At 71.9% G+C, this 15,927-nt stretch overlaps 2 protein-coding genes across 2 annotated transcripts; one reads left to right on the top strand and one right to left on the bottom strand.

Moving 5' to 3' along the window:
- The first annotated feature begins 1,035 nt into the window (after nt 1-1,035).
- On the top strand, nt 1,036-8,981 carry LOC143174047 (beta-1,4 N-acetylgalactosaminyltransferase 1-like). The gene is given in 14 exon segments (XM_076364137.1): nt 1,036-1,074; nt 1,630-1,719; nt 2,196-2,291; nt 2,293-2,433; nt 3,019-3,192; nt 3,668-3,774; nt 4,102-4,139; nt 4,745-4,925; nt 5,285-5,401; nt 5,580-5,767; nt 6,314-6,454; nt 7,822-7,897; nt 7,900-8,058; nt 8,695-8,981. Coding segments are annotated over 12 exon segments (1,602 nt in total). The 5' UTR covers nt 1,036-1,074; nt 1,630-1,719; nt 2,196-2,226; the 3' UTR covers nt 8,910-8,981.
- A 4,348-nt stretch (nt 8,982-13,329) lies between these two features.
- Nucleotides 13,330-15,922, bottom strand: LOC143174048 (putative E3 ubiquitin-protein ligase DTX3; the record flags this gene model as incomplete). Its single annotated transcript, XM_076364138.1, has 3 exons — nt 13,330-13,538; nt 14,002-14,218; nt 15,341-15,922. Coding segments are annotated over 3 exons (993 nt in total), but the record flags the coding sequence as incomplete, so codon positions are not given.
- Between the last annotated feature and the right edge of the window lie 5 nt (nt 15,923-15,927).

Raw genomic sequence — 15,927 nt, 5'->3', positions numbered from 1 at the left:
GCGGTTGGGTCGCCCACCTGCCCATCAGCGCTCAGCGCACCTTCTATTGGCCGGAGCTCGGCGATGACGCCACCGGGATTGAGGCCGCGGTGGGAGGGCGGCGGTCCCTCCCGGGGGCGAGGCGAATGGGCTGAGTCAGCGCAGGCGGCAGCCAATCGCGAGGCGGGGGCGCAGCCCGGTCCCGATGACGCAACGCCGGGCTCTTAAAGGCGCAGGGCGGTGGCGCGCCTGCCGGCTCCCCATTGGCCGAGCGGGATGCAGGCGATCCCGGCGGCCTGATTGGTGGAGGGAGGCAGAGCATCGGGGGGGGGGGGGGAAGGGAGGGGGGGAGATCACGTGATTACCGGAGCCGGGAGGGGGGGTCCCGGCCCCGCTCCAGGGTGAGGCCCCCGTGCGCACGGCGACGGACGTGCGTGGGAGCCCCGAGCGCGCACACGCGCGCCCCCCCCCGCGGCACTCGCCCCCTTCCCGAGACCCGGGCGTGGGTCAGAGCGGGGCGCAGCCGCCCCCCCCCCCCCTCCCCTGAGCATCCCCCCCCCCCATCTCCCTACGGCCCCCACGCGCCCCAGCATCCCCTGGTGTTCCCCCCTCCCCCCAGCCCCCCCCATCTCCCCCCAGCCCCCCCCAGGGGCAGGCGGGGCGCAGGCAGCCCAGGCCCGGCCCCCCCCGCCTCAATGAGGCCGTTGTGCGGCCCACGCGTGGGCACAAAGCCCGGCCTGTGGCGGCCGGAGCCCCCGCCGCGCTGGGGGGGCCGGAGGGGGGGGTGGGGCGCTGATTCCACCCCCCCCACCCCCCCTCCCCCGGAGCAGGCCCGACCCCCGCCGGGCCCGACGCGACGGTGACACCGGCGGCCGCCCCCTCCCCGCCTTGGGTGTCCCCCCCCGCCTTTCCCCCCTGCCCCCCCCCCCCCCGAAGCTCCCTCCCCCCCCCTCCGCCCCTCCCGGGGCTGCGGCGGTGCCGTTCCCGGCCGGGGCCGCCGGGGGCGCCCTGCCCCCCCCCTTCGCCCCCCCCCCCCCCCCCGCTGCCGGTGCCGGTGCGCGGCCGCGGAGCGCCGGGACCCGCCGGCGGAACCAGGTAGGGCCGGAGCCGTCCGCCGCCCCCCGCCCTTGTCGCGACATGTCGCGACATGTCGCGGCGGGGGATGGCACCTGCCGCCGCCCCGCGGCCCCGACACCGGCCCCTTCCCCGGCCCCCGCATCCCCCGGCACCCCCCAAGGCCGCCGGGCCCCCCCCGAACCCCCGGACACCCCCATCCCCTCCCCTCATCCCCGCTGCCCCCCCCCACCCCCCCGCATCCCCCGACACCCCCCCCCCGCACCCCCTGGGCCTCCCGGCTCCCCCCGGCCCCGCTGCACCCCGGACCCACCCACCCCACCTGCCCCCATTACCCCCCCCCATTGCCTGCCCCCCCCCCCCCCCAATCCTGCCCCTCCCCTTTAACCCCCATCCTTGGACAAAGCCCCCCCGGGGGGGGTCCGGGGAGTCCCCGGCGATGTCCCTGGGGGGGGGGGGGCTGGGTGTAGCAGGACGCCTGGGTCCCCTCGGCGCAGGGTGGGGCTGGGGGTGCGAGTCTGTGGTGTCGTGTCGTCCGTCCCCCCGCCCCCCCCGACGCTGTCCCCGTGTCCCCAGGCCGGTGTCGTGGGGGGCAGAGCCATGAGCGTGGGCTGAGACCCCCGCCCCCGCCCGGACCCCGCCGGGACCCTCCTCACCCACCCCGAGGTGAGAGCACTGGGGGGGCACTGGGGGGACTGGGGAGCGTGATGGAGGGGGTGCAGCCACATGGCCGCGGCGGAAAGGGGGCACTGGGGGGGGCACTGGGTGGCACTGGGGGACTGGGGGGCGCTGGGGGCGCTGGGTGGCAGTGCAAGGCACGGGGGGCACTGGTTTTGCACTGGGGATGCTGGGTGGTGCTGGGGGGCGCTGGGGCGCGATGGGGACACTGGGGGCACTGGGTTGCACTGGGAGGTGCTGGGTGGTGCTGGGGGGCGCTGGGGGGCACTGGGGGGCGCTGGGGACACTGGGGGCACTGGGTTGCACTGGGGGCACTGGGTTGCACTGGGAGGTGCTGGGGCACTGGGTTGCACTGGGGGCACTGGGTTGCACTGGGAGGTGCTGGGGCACTGGGTTGCACCGGTGCGCACTGGGTTGCGCGGGGGCAGGGGGTGACGTGGGGGTGTGTCCCCCCCCCTCCACAGCCCCGCCCCGCCGGCCCCTCCCGTGCCCAGGATGCGGGGGACGCAGAAGTCCCTCTGCCTGCTGCTGGTGGCCACGGCCTCGCTGGCCGCCCTCTACCTCCACCTCTGGGCCCCCAAGGGCCCCCCCAGCATCGACCTGCGGCGCCCCTCCCCCGAGCGCCTGCTGCCCCCCTCCCCTGCCCCCCCCCGCCCGCTCCTACCCCCACGTCCCCTTCCGCCTCAAGGAGGAGGTCATGGAGTAAGGACCCGCGCCGGCCATGGGGGCACCCATGGGTGGGGGGCACCCATGGGTGGGGGCTGGGAGTCCCGGGGCTGGGGGCACCTCAGGGCGGGGGCACCCATGGGTGGGGACTGGGACTCCCGGGGCTGGGGGCACCCATGGGTGGGGGCTGGAACTCCCGGGGCTGGGGGCACCTCAGGGCGGGGGCACCCATGGGTGGGGGCTGGGACTCCCGGGGCTGGGGGCACCCATGGGTGGGGGCTGGGACTCCCGGGGCTGGGGCACCTCAGGGCGGGGGCACCCATGGGTGGGGATACCCAAGGGTGGGGAATCCAGGGCTCACAGGGATGGGGGCACGCCAGGGCGGGGGGGCTGGGGCACCCACAGGGATGGGGGCACCCTGGGGAGGAGGTGACAGGGCGGGGGCCAGGTGGGTGGCGGGTGGTGCTGGGGAGGTGCCAGGGTGGGTGCTGGGGTGGTGGTGGGTGGTGCCGGGAGATGCTGGGTGGTGCCAGGGTGGGTGCGGGGGCGGTGGCCGGGCGTGGGTGGGCATCGTTCCCGCCCGTGGGTGCGGAACGGGCGCGGTGACGGCGGGCGGGGCAGGCTGCTGCCCAGGAACGGTTGCTCCTGCGAGGCGGAGCCGGGGCTGGCGCTGCCCCTCCAGCGGCAGCTCTTCGGGCAGGGCCCCGGCGTCGACTTCGCCAGCGCCTTCGCCCCCGGCGAGCGGCCCCGCCTGCAGCGCCAGCGCGAGCACGAGTACCACAGCTACCGCCTGCGGTGAGCGGGGGGACCCAGCGGTGGGGCAGGGGGACCTCTGGGGTCAGCGTGGGGCAGGGTGTGACTCCCCCCAGGGTCAGTGCAGGGCAGGATGGGACCCCCTGGGATCAGCGTGGGGCAGGATGGGACCCCCCAAGATCAGCGTGGTGCAGGATGGGACCCCCCGGGATCAGCGTGGGGCAAGGTGGGACCCCCTGGGATCAGCATGGGGCAGGATGGGACCCCCCCCCCAGGCTCAGTGTGGGGCACGGTGGGACCCTCTGGGGTTCAGTGCAGGGCAGGATGGGACCCCCTGGGGTCAGTGTGGGGCAGGATGCGACCTTTGGGGCTCAGTGTAAGGCAGGGTGCAACCCCCCAGGCGCAACACTGGGCAGGATGGGAGCCCCCAGGCTCGGTGTGGGGCAGGATGGTGCCCCTCTGGGGCTTGGTGTGGGGCAGGGTAGCCCCTGGCTGAGCACCCCCCCCCCCCGCGCAGGGTGCAGTCCCCGGCCGACCGACTGCTCATCGTCCGCGCCAACTCCCCCCTCGAGTACCCGGCCCAGGGGGTGGAGGTGCGGCCGCTGCAGACCGTCCTGGTGCCCGGTGAGGGGCAGGGGGCTCAAGGGGGGGGCACGGGGGTGGGGGGGGGGGGGGTGGGGAGGCACAGGAGCACTGGGGGGGGAACAGGGGCATTGGGGGGGGGCGCAGGGGTGGGGGGGACAGGGTCAAGGGGGGTGAGCACAAATGGGGGAGCACAGGGAAGGATGTGGGGCACGGGAGGCACCGGGCAGGTGGGGGGCCTGGGGCTATGGGGGGAGCGATGGGTGGCGGGGGCAGGGCGCAGGGGGTGACACCACCCCCCCCCCCCCAGGGGGGCTTTGGGTGGGTGCCCCCGGCCCCGCTCACCGCCCGGTGTCTGTGGTCCCGCAGGGCTCAGCCTGCAGGCAACGGACAGGAAAACCTACCAGGTGAGGGCAGGGCGTGGGCAGGGCGTGGGCAGGGCGTGGTCCTGTGTGGGCAGGGCGTGGACAGGGCGTGGGCAGGGCGTGATCCTGCGTGGGCAGGGTGTGGGCAGGGCGTGGGCAGGGTGTGGGCAGGGCGTGATCCTGCGTGGGCAGGGCGTGGGCAGGGCGTGGGCAGGGCGTGATCCTGCGTGGGCAGGGCGTGGTCCTGTGTGGGCAGGGCGTGGGCAGGGCATGGGCAGGGCGTGATCCTGCGTGGGCAGGGCGTGGGCAGGGCATGATCCTGTGTGGGCAGGGCGTGGGCAGGGCGTGATCCTGTGTGGGCAGGGTGTGGGCAGGGCGTGGGCAGGGCGTGATCCTGTGTGGGCAGGGTGTGGGCAGGGCGTGGGCAGGGCGTGATCCTGCGTGGGCAGGGCGTGGGCAGGGTGTGGGCAGGCGTGATCCTGCGTGGGCAGGGTGTGATCCTGCGTGGGCAGGGCGTGGGCAGGGCGTGGGCAGGGCATGATCCTGCCTGCATACAGCAGCCTCCCCAGGTGCCGGGGGGTGCCCTGGTGTGTCCCAGGCGTGGCCACCCTGGGGTGTTCCCCCCCAACACCCCTCCCCCCCCCCAGGTGAACCTGACGGCCACCATGGGGACTCTGGCGGTGGCGGCCGTGGTGGAGGGCGTGGAGCTGCAGGGGGAGGGGCAGCCCCACCTCTCGCTGGCCGCCACCCACCTGGACCACCTCAACCGCCAGCTGCAGTTCGTCACCTACACCAACACCCTCTTCCACCCCGACACCGCCGACATCGGTGGGTGCTGCGGGGTGGGGGCTGGGTGGGGGCTGCCCCCGGGGTGCCACGGGTGGGACCTGGATGGGTGCTGGGACCTGGATGGGTGCTGGTGCCACGGGTGGGACCTGGATGGGTGCTGGGACCTGGATGGGTGCTGGCCCCTGGGTTCAATGGATGGGACCTGGATGGGTGCTGGCCCCCGCGGATGCCACGGAGGGTCCCTGCCCCAAGGGGTGCTGTGGTGGCAGCAGAGCCAGGCTCAGTGCAGGGGTGGCCCGGTGACACCGTGTCCCTGTGGCAGTGCCCCCGAGGGTGCAGGGCACCCTGAGGTGGGGGGTGCCACCCCTCGGGACACCCAGCGCCCCTTTGCCTTCCAGTGCAGTTCTCCACCGACGGGCACGAGGCCGCCTTCGCCATCCGCATCCGGCACCCGCCCACCCCCCGCCTCTACGGTCCCGGCTCCCCTGGGGACAGCGACGGGGACGGGGACGGAGGTGAGCCACGGGGACCCCACTGCCCACCCCAAAACCAGTCCTCCTAGTGCTGCGGGGGCCAGTCCTCCCAGCGTGGAGTGTCCCAGTCCTCTCAGTGCTGGGTGCCCCGGTCCCCCCAGCTGCCCCCCCCCCCCCCCCCCCGGCTGACGTGTCATCGTCCCTGTCGTCCCCCTGGCAGGGTACAACGTCACGGCGCTGGTGACCATCGCCACCAAGACCTTCCTGCGGTACGACAAGCTGCGGGGGCTCATCGCCAGCATCCGCCGCTTCTACCCCTCCGTCACCATCGTGGTGGCCGATGACAGCCAGCACCCCGAGCCCCTGCAGGGCCCCCACCTCGAGCACTACCTCATGCCCTTCGGCAAGGTGGGGGGCTGGGGGGGGCTGGGGAGCAGGGGGAGGTTGGGGAGGGCGGGGGGGTTGGGGGGCATTGGGGAGGGGGGACATGTTGGGGGGGGGTGCTGGCAGGGGTGTGGGACCCCAAGGAAGGGGGGACATGGAGGGGGCTGGCAGGGCCATGGGGCTGTCGGTCCCCAGGGATGGGGGACACAGGGGGGCTGGCAGGACGGCGGGACCCTGGGGATGGGGGACATGGTGTGGGGGGGGTGCTGGCAGGGCTGTGGGACCCCAGCGATGGGGGACACTGGGGGCTGGCAAGGCTGTGGGTCCCTGGGGAGGGGGGACATGGCAGGACTCTGGCAGAGCCGTGGGGCTCGGAGGGGGCGGCCGTGGGGCAGCCATGGGGCTGGGGGACCCCAGGTGACTTTGCAGCAGGGCTGCAGTGGGGTGACCGTGGGCCCCAGGAAGGTGGGTTCCAGCGGGGTCGTGGGGCTCGGCTGAGGGGGGGGCGGGGGGGATGGGGACGGCCGTGGGGCGGCCGTGGGGCGGCGGGCGCTGACGCCGGCTCCACAGGGCTGGTTCGCCGGGAGGAACCTGGCGGTCTCGCAGGTGACCACCAAGTACGTGCTGTGGGTGGACGACGACTTCATCTTCACCCCCCGCACCCGCCTGGAGAAGCTGGTGGACGTGCTGGAGAGAACCAGCCTGGACCTGGTGCGGGCACCGGGGGGGGGCGGGGGGGGGGGCACCGCGGGCACCCAGGGGCTCGGAGGGGGGAGCACCGGTGGGGTGCTGGCAGCCAGTGGGTCCCCATGCTCTGGGTAGGGGGGTCCCGGTGCCCCACGTCCCCAGTGCCTGGTGCCAGGGCGTCCCCCAGTGTCCCCCAGGGTGCTGGGGGGGGTGTTTTGGCAGTGCTGCGGGTGGGTGGCACCACGCTGGGGGGGGGGGGTCCCGGTGGGCCTGGTGTGCCAGGGGGTGCTGTGGGTGGGTGGGTGGGTACGTGGCGGGGTCCCAGGGGATGCCGGTGCCCGGTGCTGCAGGCGGGTGGTGCTGAGGTGAGGCAGGGGGTGTTGGTGCTGGTGCCCGGTGCCGGTCCCCAGTGCCACAGGCAGGCGATGCCGGGTGGCGTCTTGGGTCCCGGGTGCCGGTGCCCAGTGCCAGTGGCCGGTGCTGCAGGTGGGTGATGCTGGGGGGTGTCAGGGGTGCTGGTGCTGTTCCTGGTGCCGGTGCCGCAAGTGGGCGATGCTGGGGGGATATCAGGTGCTGTTGCCGGTTCCTGGTGCCAGCGCCCGGTGCCGCAGGTAGGCGATGCTGGGGGGATCTTGGGTGCCAGTGCCCAGTGCTGGTGCTGCCGGCGGGCGATGCTGGGGGGGGGGGTGTCTCAGGTGCCGTTGGTGGTGCCAGTGCCTGGTGCCGGTGCCGCAGGTGGGTGATGCTGGGGGGACACCAGGGGTGTGCTGGTTCCTGGTTCCCAGTGCCAACACCTGGTGCTGCAGACGGGTGCCCCTGGGGGTTACCGGCGGGGTCCTGGGGATGTCTCGGTGCCCGGTGCCGTTCCCGGTGCTGCAGGTGGGTGACACTGGGGGTTACCGGGAGGGTACCGGCGATGTCTCGGGTGCCGTTGCTGTTCCCGGTGCTGCAGGTGGGTGATGCTGGGGAGGGTACCGGTTGCCATTGCCATTCCCGGTGCCGGTGCTGCAGGTGGGCGATGCTGGGGGAGCACCGGGGGGGGTGCTGGTTCCTGGTTCCCGGTGCCAGCACCTGGTGCCGGTGCCGTTCCTGGTGCCACAGGCGGGTGACGCTGGGGGTTACCGGGGGGTCCCAGGGATGTCTCGGGTGCCGGTGCCGTTCCTGGTGCTGCAGGCGGGCGATGCTGGGGGGGCACCGGTTCCTGGTTCCCGGTGCCACCACCAGGTGCCGGTGCCATTCCCAGTGCCGCAGGCGGATGACGCTGGGGGTTACTGGGGGGGGGGGGGGGGCGGTACCGGGGATGTCTCGGGTGCTGGTGCCGCTGGGGGTTACCGGGGCGGGTACCGGGGATGCCTCGGTGCCTGGTGCCAGCCCCCGGTGCCATCCCGCAGGTGGGCGGCGCGGTGCGGGAGATCACGGGCTACACCACCACGTACCGGCAGCGGCTGAGCGTGCGGGGGGGTGGCGCGGGGGGGACTGCCTGCGGACGCGGCCCGGCTTCCACCACCGCCTGGCCGGTTTCCCCGCCTGCGTCGTTACCGACGGCGTCGTCAACTTCTTCCTGGCCCGCACCGACAAGGTCCGGCAGGTCGGCTTCGACCCCCGCCTGCGCCGGGTCGCCCACCTCGGTGAGAGGGTGGGGGGGGTCCTTGGAAGGGGGGTGTCGTGGGGGGAGGGGGTCCGGTTGGAGGAGGGCGGGGGGATGTCCGGGAGGGGACTTGGGGGGTCCCGGTCGGCGGCGGAGGTGGTCCCTGGGGGGGTGGGTCTGGGGGTGAGGGGGTCTGGGAGGGGACCTGGGGGGGGGTCTCGGTCGGGAGCGGAGACGGTCTGGGGGGGGGGGGGGGCGTGTCTGGGGGTCCCGGAGGTGGGGGGGGGTCCTTGGGGTGGAAGGGGTCCGGGGGCACACATCAGGGGGGTCCCGGGGGAGTCCGGGGTGTTGGGGTGCTGGGTGGGAGGGGGCCAGGGGCGAGATTCAGACATTGGGGTCCCCTGGGGAAGAGGAGGGGGCCAAACGCTGGGATTCTGGGGGGGGGGGCTGAGACATTGGGGTCCCCTGGGAGAGAACCTGGGGAGACCCCTGGGTCAATAGCGGGGGAGAGGGAAGGGGCTGGACGCGGGAGTCACCCCCACAACGGGGTCACCTGGGGGTGGGGGACGTGGGGAGCACCGGGGACGCCAGGAAGAGAGGGGGAGGACGCTGGCGGGGTGCTGGGACCCCCGCGGCAGCGCTGAGCCCGTTTTCGGGGTTCTCCTCCCCCTCCCAGAGTTCTTCATCGACGGGCTGGGGGTGCTGCACGTGGGCTCCTGTGAGGACGTGGTGGTGGATCACGCCTCCAAGCTGGCCCTGCCCTGGCGCCGGACGGAGGGCGAGCGGCAGTACGCCCGGTACCGCTACCCGTCCGCCCGCGACGACAGCCTGCGCCTCAAGCACCGCCTCTTCTTCTTCAAGAACCGCTTCAAGTGCATGGCCGGCAACTAATTCCTCCCCCCGCCCCCGGCCACCGCCGGCCACTGTGGGCCACCACCCAGGGGCATCCCCCCAATGGCCACCGCCCAGGGCCACCACCCAGTGCCGCCGCCATGGGCCGACCGCCCAGGGCCACCACCGAGGGCCGCCGTGGGACTGCGGCCACCCCGGAGCACCCCCGGGCCTCCCCCGCAGCGGTGTTTTTAGCTCTTTTGTACTTTGGGGGGTGGTGGCGGTGCGGGGACACACACACACACACACACACCCCCCCGGGGGCCCAGGCATCCACGCCATCCCCCCCCCCCCCCCCCATTTTGTGTCCCCCCCTCCCCAGAGACTCAGTTTTCTATTGTACGGCCCCTGCCCCTGTGCTGCCACCAGGATTTTTGTGCCAAGTCTCAGCCCCTCCCCCCCCCCCCCCGGCCCTAGGACCCCCTCCGGGACCCCCAGGGCTGGGCTGGGGGAGGGGCTGGGGGAGGGGCTGCCCCCCCTACCCCCCCCGCCCTTTTCTACCCGATGGATGGTGAGATTTTAACCAGACTGAAATCTGCCTCTTTGTTCAGAAAAAGGAAGGGGGGGGGAGCCCCGCCCCATCCAGGTCACGCCCCCTCATGCATTACCCCCGCCCCTTTAAGCAACGCCCCACAGCTTTGCTCCACCCTTTTCCTCAAACCCCGCCCACTCCTCTCTTAGCACCACCCCACATCTGAGCCCTGCCTTTCTTCAAGCCCTGCCCACTCTTAGCACCGCCCATTTCTTCAAGCACCGCCCCCACATCTTAGTACCGCCCCTTTCTTTAAGCCACGCCCTCACATTTTAGCCCCCCCTTCTTCACCCCATTTTAGGACTACCCCTTTCTGCAATCCCCGCCCCCTCCCATCTTAGTCATGCCCCTTTAAGCTCCACCCCATCACTTAGCCCTGCCCCTTTCTTTAAGCACCACCCCACACATCTTAACCCCTCCTCTTCCTTCAAGCCCCGCCCCCAGCACGCATGTCCCACCCACTGCTGCAAGTGGGTGACAACACCGGGGGGGGGGGGGTTTGTTGCCATGGGGTGGGGGGGTCCCCGTGGGACGGGGGTGCCCATGGGTTGGGTCCCCGTGGGGCGGGTCACTGGGGTGCAAGGGGGTGGGTGTGTGTCTCAGGGCTGGGGTGGGGGCGGGGGCGGGCTGGAGGCGCCGACTCACGGGCTGCAGAGTCGGGGGAGGGCGCTATGGGGCGCTGGGGGGGCGGGGGGGGTCCCAAGTCCTCCCATGTGACCTCCCCCCCCGGGTGGGGTGGGGGCGCCCAGGACCCCCCCCTCCTGCTGGGTGCCCAGCCCCCACAGCGGCCCCACCCTACGGTGTGCCCCTCCCCCCCCCCAGCCCCACAAAGACACCCCCCCCCCGGACTCTCCGTGGGACCCCCCCATGGCCCCGCCCCATGGAGAGCCCCCCCTCCAGAGCCCCACGGCACCCCCAGCCCCAGAGTGACACCCCCCCCCCCCGCCCAGGGCCATGGGGCGGAGCCGGGGGCGGAGCCGGGGCAGTGCAGGAGTGGCCAGCTGAGCACATAGCATGCCCCACCTGGGGGCGTGGCTTCCAGAGGGGGCGTGGCCCAGCCAGGGGCATGGCCTTGCTGGGGCATGAGCCCCGCCCCCTATGGGGCGTTGTCCCCCGGTGAGTGTGGCACAGAATTGGGCGTGTGGCTCCTCTGGGGGGTGTGGCTTGTGGCTCAGCTGTGGGGGGTGTGGCCTATGGTGAAGGGGGTGTGGTTTATCCACAGGGGATGCAGGAGCCCCTGGGTCCCCCTGGACACGCCCCCCCCCCCCCCCCCCGGGGCCCATCGGGGTCCCATCCCGCCCAGCACCCGCTCAGATATGGGCTCCTTTTGGCTGTGGGCAGCATCTGCGTGGGGCCGTGGCCACACCAGGGACACGGGCCTGGACACGCCGGGGACAAGGACACACCAGGGACACGGGGCTGGACACGCCGGGGACAAGGACACACCAGGGACACGGGCCTGGACACGCCGGGGACAAGGACACACCAGGGACACGGGGCTGGACACGCCGGGGACAAGGACACACCAGGGACACGGGGCTGGACACGCCGGGGACAAGGACACACCAGGGACACGGGCCTGGACATGTGATGGACATAGTGGACATGTGGTGGGCAAGGACGTACCAGGGACAAAGACGTGGACACACCGGGGACATGGGCATGGCAGGAACACGGGCACGGACGTGCCAGGGATGTGGGCACTGACATGCGATGGACAAGGACAGGGACACACCAGGGACATGACCTTGGACGCACCAAGGACAGGGACACACCAGGGACACGGACACGGACATGTGGTGGACAAGGACGCAGCAGGGACAAGGACCTGGACACAGCAGGGACACAGCGGGGACAAGCCCATGGACCCCCGAGGGACAAGGACGCAGCAGAGACATGGTCACAGACCTGCCAGGGACAAGCCCACGGACCCTCAAGGGACAAGGCCACTCCTGGTCCAGGGTTGGGGTCCTCCAGCTCCTGGGGGGGCAAAGCCACGTCGGGGGCCGGGAGGCAGGTGGGTCCCATCCCTGAGTCCCAGGAGGTCCCTGGCTCGCCGGCCCCGTGGCCTCCTGGCAGCGGCAGGGACACGGGCACCCGCAGTACTGACCCCCTGGGTGGTCCCACAGCAACACCCCCCCCCAGGTGATCCTACAATACCCCCCCCCCGCCCCCCACTGAGGAACCCTACAAAAACACCCCCGGAGCCATCCTGTGACATCCCCCCCAGAAAGTCCCAACAAGTGACACCCCGGGGCCACCCCTGCAGCTCCTCCCTGGGTGACCCAGAGGTGCCCCCCCCCCCCCCCCCCCCCCCAGGTGATGCCCCTACCATCGTCCCCCACCATCATCCCCCACCACCACCACAGCCCCCCCCCCCCCCCCCCGCACGCTGCCCCTCACAGCAATGGCCGGGCTCCTGGGGACACAGCCCCGTGTCCCAGCCCCGTGTCCCATTTCTGTGTCCCAGCCTGATGTCCCAACCTGGTATCCCATCGGAATGTCCCACCCCAGTATCCCAGTCCAGTGTCACAGCCCGATGTCCCAAATCTGTTTTCCAGCCCAGTGTCCCCATCCTGCCGTCCCAAACCAATGTCCCCATCTTGGTGTCCCATCCTGGTACCCCATCCTTGTGTCCCAGTCCAGTGTCCCATCCCGGTGCCGACCATCCCAGTGTCCCATCCTGGTGTCCCTTCCCAACGTCCCATCTCTGTGTCCCATCCCAATGTCCCATGCTGGTGTCTTATCCCAATGTCCCGTCCCTGTGTCCCCATCCCAATATCTTCATCCTGGTGTCCCAGCCCAGTGCCCCATCCCGATGTCCCATTTCAGGTACCATCCTGGTGTCCCCATCCCATTGTCCCCATCCCAATGTCCCATCATGTCCCACCCTCATGCCTCATCCTGGTGCCCCATCCCATCGTCCCCATCCAAACGTCCTATGCTGGTGCCCCATTCCAGTGCCCAATCCCAAAGCCCCCATCCTGGTGTCCCAGCCCCATGCCCCATCCTGACGTCCCATCCTGATGTCCCATCCCAATGTCCCCATCTCAGGTCCCAGCCCAGTGTGTCCCATCCCAGTGCCCCACCCTGGTGTCCCCATCCCAATGTCCCCACCCTGGTGCACCATCCCAGTGTCCCATCCTGGTGTCCCATGCTGGTGCCCTCCATCCCAATATCCCCATCCTGGTGTCCCATCCCGATGTCCCCAGCCCAATGCCCTCATCCTGGTGTGCCAGCCCAGCGTCCCCATTCCAGGTCCATCCCAGTGTCCCATCTCAGTACCACCAGCCTGGTGTCCCGTCCTGGTGTCCCCATCCCGACGTCCCATCCCAGCATCCCCATCCTGGTGTCCCAGCCCCACGCTGGTACGGCCCAGCCTGCTCCCACCATACCAGCCCCCCCCCCCCCCCCCCGCCCCCAGGTGGTGTGGGGGACACCCCAGGGCCCCCCCAAGACCCCCCCGGACGCCCCTTGTGGCGTTGCATATTTTTATTGGATCAAAGTTACAGAGCTGGGGGGGGGGGGGGGTAAAAATAAAAAATAAATTAACCTGCTGCCCCCGCCCCCCAAGGGGCACCGACCCCCCTGCCAGGGCTGGGGGGGGGGCATGGACAGAGGGCACAGGACACCCCCCCCGCCCCCAGCCTGTCCGTCTGTCCTGGGGGCGGGGCTGTGGGGGGGGTGGGGGTATGTACAGTGACGCCGTCCGTCCGTCTGTGCTGGGGGGGGGGGGGGGGGGGGCGCTGCGTGGCACCGTGGCCCCCGTCCCCCCCCCTCGGTGGGCCCTGGCACGTTCCTGGTGCCCCCAGCATGGGCAGCAGCTGCCTGCCTGGGGGGGGGGCCCGGGGGGGTCCCGCGGCCTGGGGGCACCCCAGCCCCCCCCCCCCCCCCCCCCCGGGCTCAGTCCTCGGTGATGCCCTTGGCCCGCAGCTCCTCCTGCACCCGGGCGAGGTACGTGGGGTCGGGGTACCCAACCTGGGGGGGGTGGTGGTGGGGTGTCAGGTCGGGGGGGCCCCCCCCACCACGGCTGGGTGCTCCCCCCTGGTAGCTTCCCCCACCATGGCCCCCAGCCGTGCCAGGGGAGATGCCCCCCCCTGCACCCCCATAGCTTGTCATCAGGGCGCTCCCCGCACCCCACAGCTGTGCCAGGGGGGACGCCCCCCCAGTCCCCCCCCAGCCTGTCCCCAGGTGTCGTCCCCCCCCCCCACGGCTGTGCCAGGGGGGATGCCCCCACCCCCCGTCCCACCCTGCCCCACAGCTGTGCCAGGAGTGATGTCCCCCCCCCCCAAGTCCCCCCCCACCCCCCAGCCGTGCCAGGGGGGATGCCCCCCCCCAGCCTGTCCCCAGGGTGTCCCCCCCCCCACCCCCCAGCCGTGCCAGGGGGGATGCCCCCCCCCAGCCTGTCCCCAGGGTGTCCCCCCCCCCACCCCACAGCCGTGCCAGGGGGGATGCCCCCCCCAGTCCCCCCCCAGCCTGTCCCCTTCACCCCAGGGGTGCCAGCGAATGGCCTCCCCAGGCCCCCGCAGCCTGTTTGGGGTCCGTCCCCCCCCCACGTACAGCTGGGCCCGCCGGTGCAGTTGGTCTTGTGGTGGATGTCGTTCCAGGTGATGACGTTGGCGCGGCCGGTGGTCATGGAGGTGCCGACGGTGAAGGTCAGGCGCTGGTCGAAGGCCTTGCGGAACAGCCCCAGCACCTTGTTCCCCTCGGGGCAGTCGGGCAGGTACGCCACCCGCGTGGTACCGGGGTACCGCACCCCCGGGTTGGGGTGCTCCACCTGCGGTGGGTGGGTGGGGGTGTCAGGGGTGGGGGGCACGGGATGGTGCCCAAGGTAAGGGGGGGGGGGGGGGGGGGGGCAGAGCTGGGGGATGGAGATCGGGTGGGGCGGGGGCGGGGTGGGGGGGTGGGCAACGGGGTGGGTGAGGGGGCAGGAGCGCTGGGCTGGGTTGGGGCACCCAGCAGGGTTTGAGGGTACCTGAGGGACCCGGGGGTAGAGGGCTGGGGGCACCCAGCAGGGTTTTGGGGTACCCAGGGGTGCCAGTGACACCCAGCAGGGTTTGGGGGTACCCAAGGGACCCAGGGGTAGAGGGCTGGGGGCACCCAGCAGGGTTTTGGGGTGCTAGGGGCACTGGGCTGGATTGGGGCACCCAGCAGGTTTGGGGGGTACCCAGGGGTGCCAGGAGCACAGAACTGGGTTGGAGCACTCAGCACAGTTTGGGGGTACCCAGGGGTGCTAGGTCAGGGGCACCCAGCAGGATTCGGGGATGCCCGAGGAGGTCAGGGACACCCAGCAAGGTTTGAGGGTGCCCAGGGGTGCCAGGGGCACAGAGTTGGGTCAGGGGCACCCATCAGGTTTCGGGGGCACCCAGGGGTGCCGGTGACACCCAGCAGGGTTTGGGTGTGCCCAAGGGCACAGAGCTGGGTCAGGGACACCCAGCAGGGTTTGGGGGTGCCCAGGGGTACCGGGGATACAGGGCTGGGTTGGGGCAGCCAAGGGGGCCAGAGCCACAGAGCTAGGGTGGGGGGCACCCAGAAGGGTTCAGGGGTACCCAGGGGTGCCAGGGGCACCCAGCACAGTTTGGGGGCACCCAGAGGTGCCAGTGACACCCAGCAGGGTTTGGGGGTGCCCAAGGGGGCCAAGGGCACAGAGTTGGGTAAGGGACACCCGTCAGGTTTTGAGGTCACCCCCGGGGTGCCAAGGGCACAGAACTGGGTTGGAGCACCCAGCAGGATTTAGGGATGCCCAAGGGGGCCAGGAGCACTCATCAGGTTTTGGGGGCACCCAGGGGTGTCAATCTGGCTGAAGGAGCACCCCGACGGCTTGGGGACACCCGGGTGCCAACAACACCCAGCCCCCTCCGGCGGGTGGGTTGGGTGGGAAGCGCCGGTGCCATCTTACCCCTTGGACGCCGGGCGGGAAGACGTACTGGATGATGATGGTGCCGAATTTCTCGTAGCCGGGGAGGAGGAGGCCGGCGTCCCTGGTGACCAGCATGCGCCCGTTGGGGGGCTGGTTGCCCACCAGTTGCCCGTAGAAGCGCCCGCACATGGGGCAAGCCGTCTTCACCTGCAGCGCCCGCGTGATGCAGTCCTCGCAGAAGGAGTGCCGGCATTTCTCCAACGTTTTCATCTTCTGGATCTCCCCCAGGCAGATGGGACACTGCCGGTCGGGTTCTTCCTCTCGCGAACAACCGGCTGCAGATGACGACCCCCCCCCGCCGCGGCCCCCCGTCGGTCCCCGGCTCCCCAAACCGGCCCCGCCGGGTTCCAGGACGGTGACGCAGCCCACCAACTCGCCGTGACGTTGGGTTTTCTTCTTCAACTCCTTCTCCGTCTCCTTCAGCAACGCTTTGAGGGCTTTACGGGCTGGGCAGAGACCCCCGGGGGGGCCGGGGGGGGGCACGCAGAGCTGCAGGACGTAGATGTCGGAGGTCTCGCCGTCCACCATGATGCTGACCTTGGTCTCCTCCTTCAGGCGGGCCAGCT

Source organism: Aptenodytes patagonicus, unplaced genomic scaffold, assembly GCF_965638725.1.
Source record: "Aptenodytes patagonicus unplaced genomic scaffold, bAptPat1.pri.cur scaffold_638, whole genome shotgun sequence".
Lineage (NCBI taxonomy): Eukaryota > Metazoa > Chordata > Aves > Sphenisciformes > Spheniscidae > Aptenodytes > Aptenodytes patagonicus.
The sequence above is the reverse complement of the archived record's forward strand: the minus strand, read 5'-3'. Positions and strand labels throughout refer to the sequence as shown.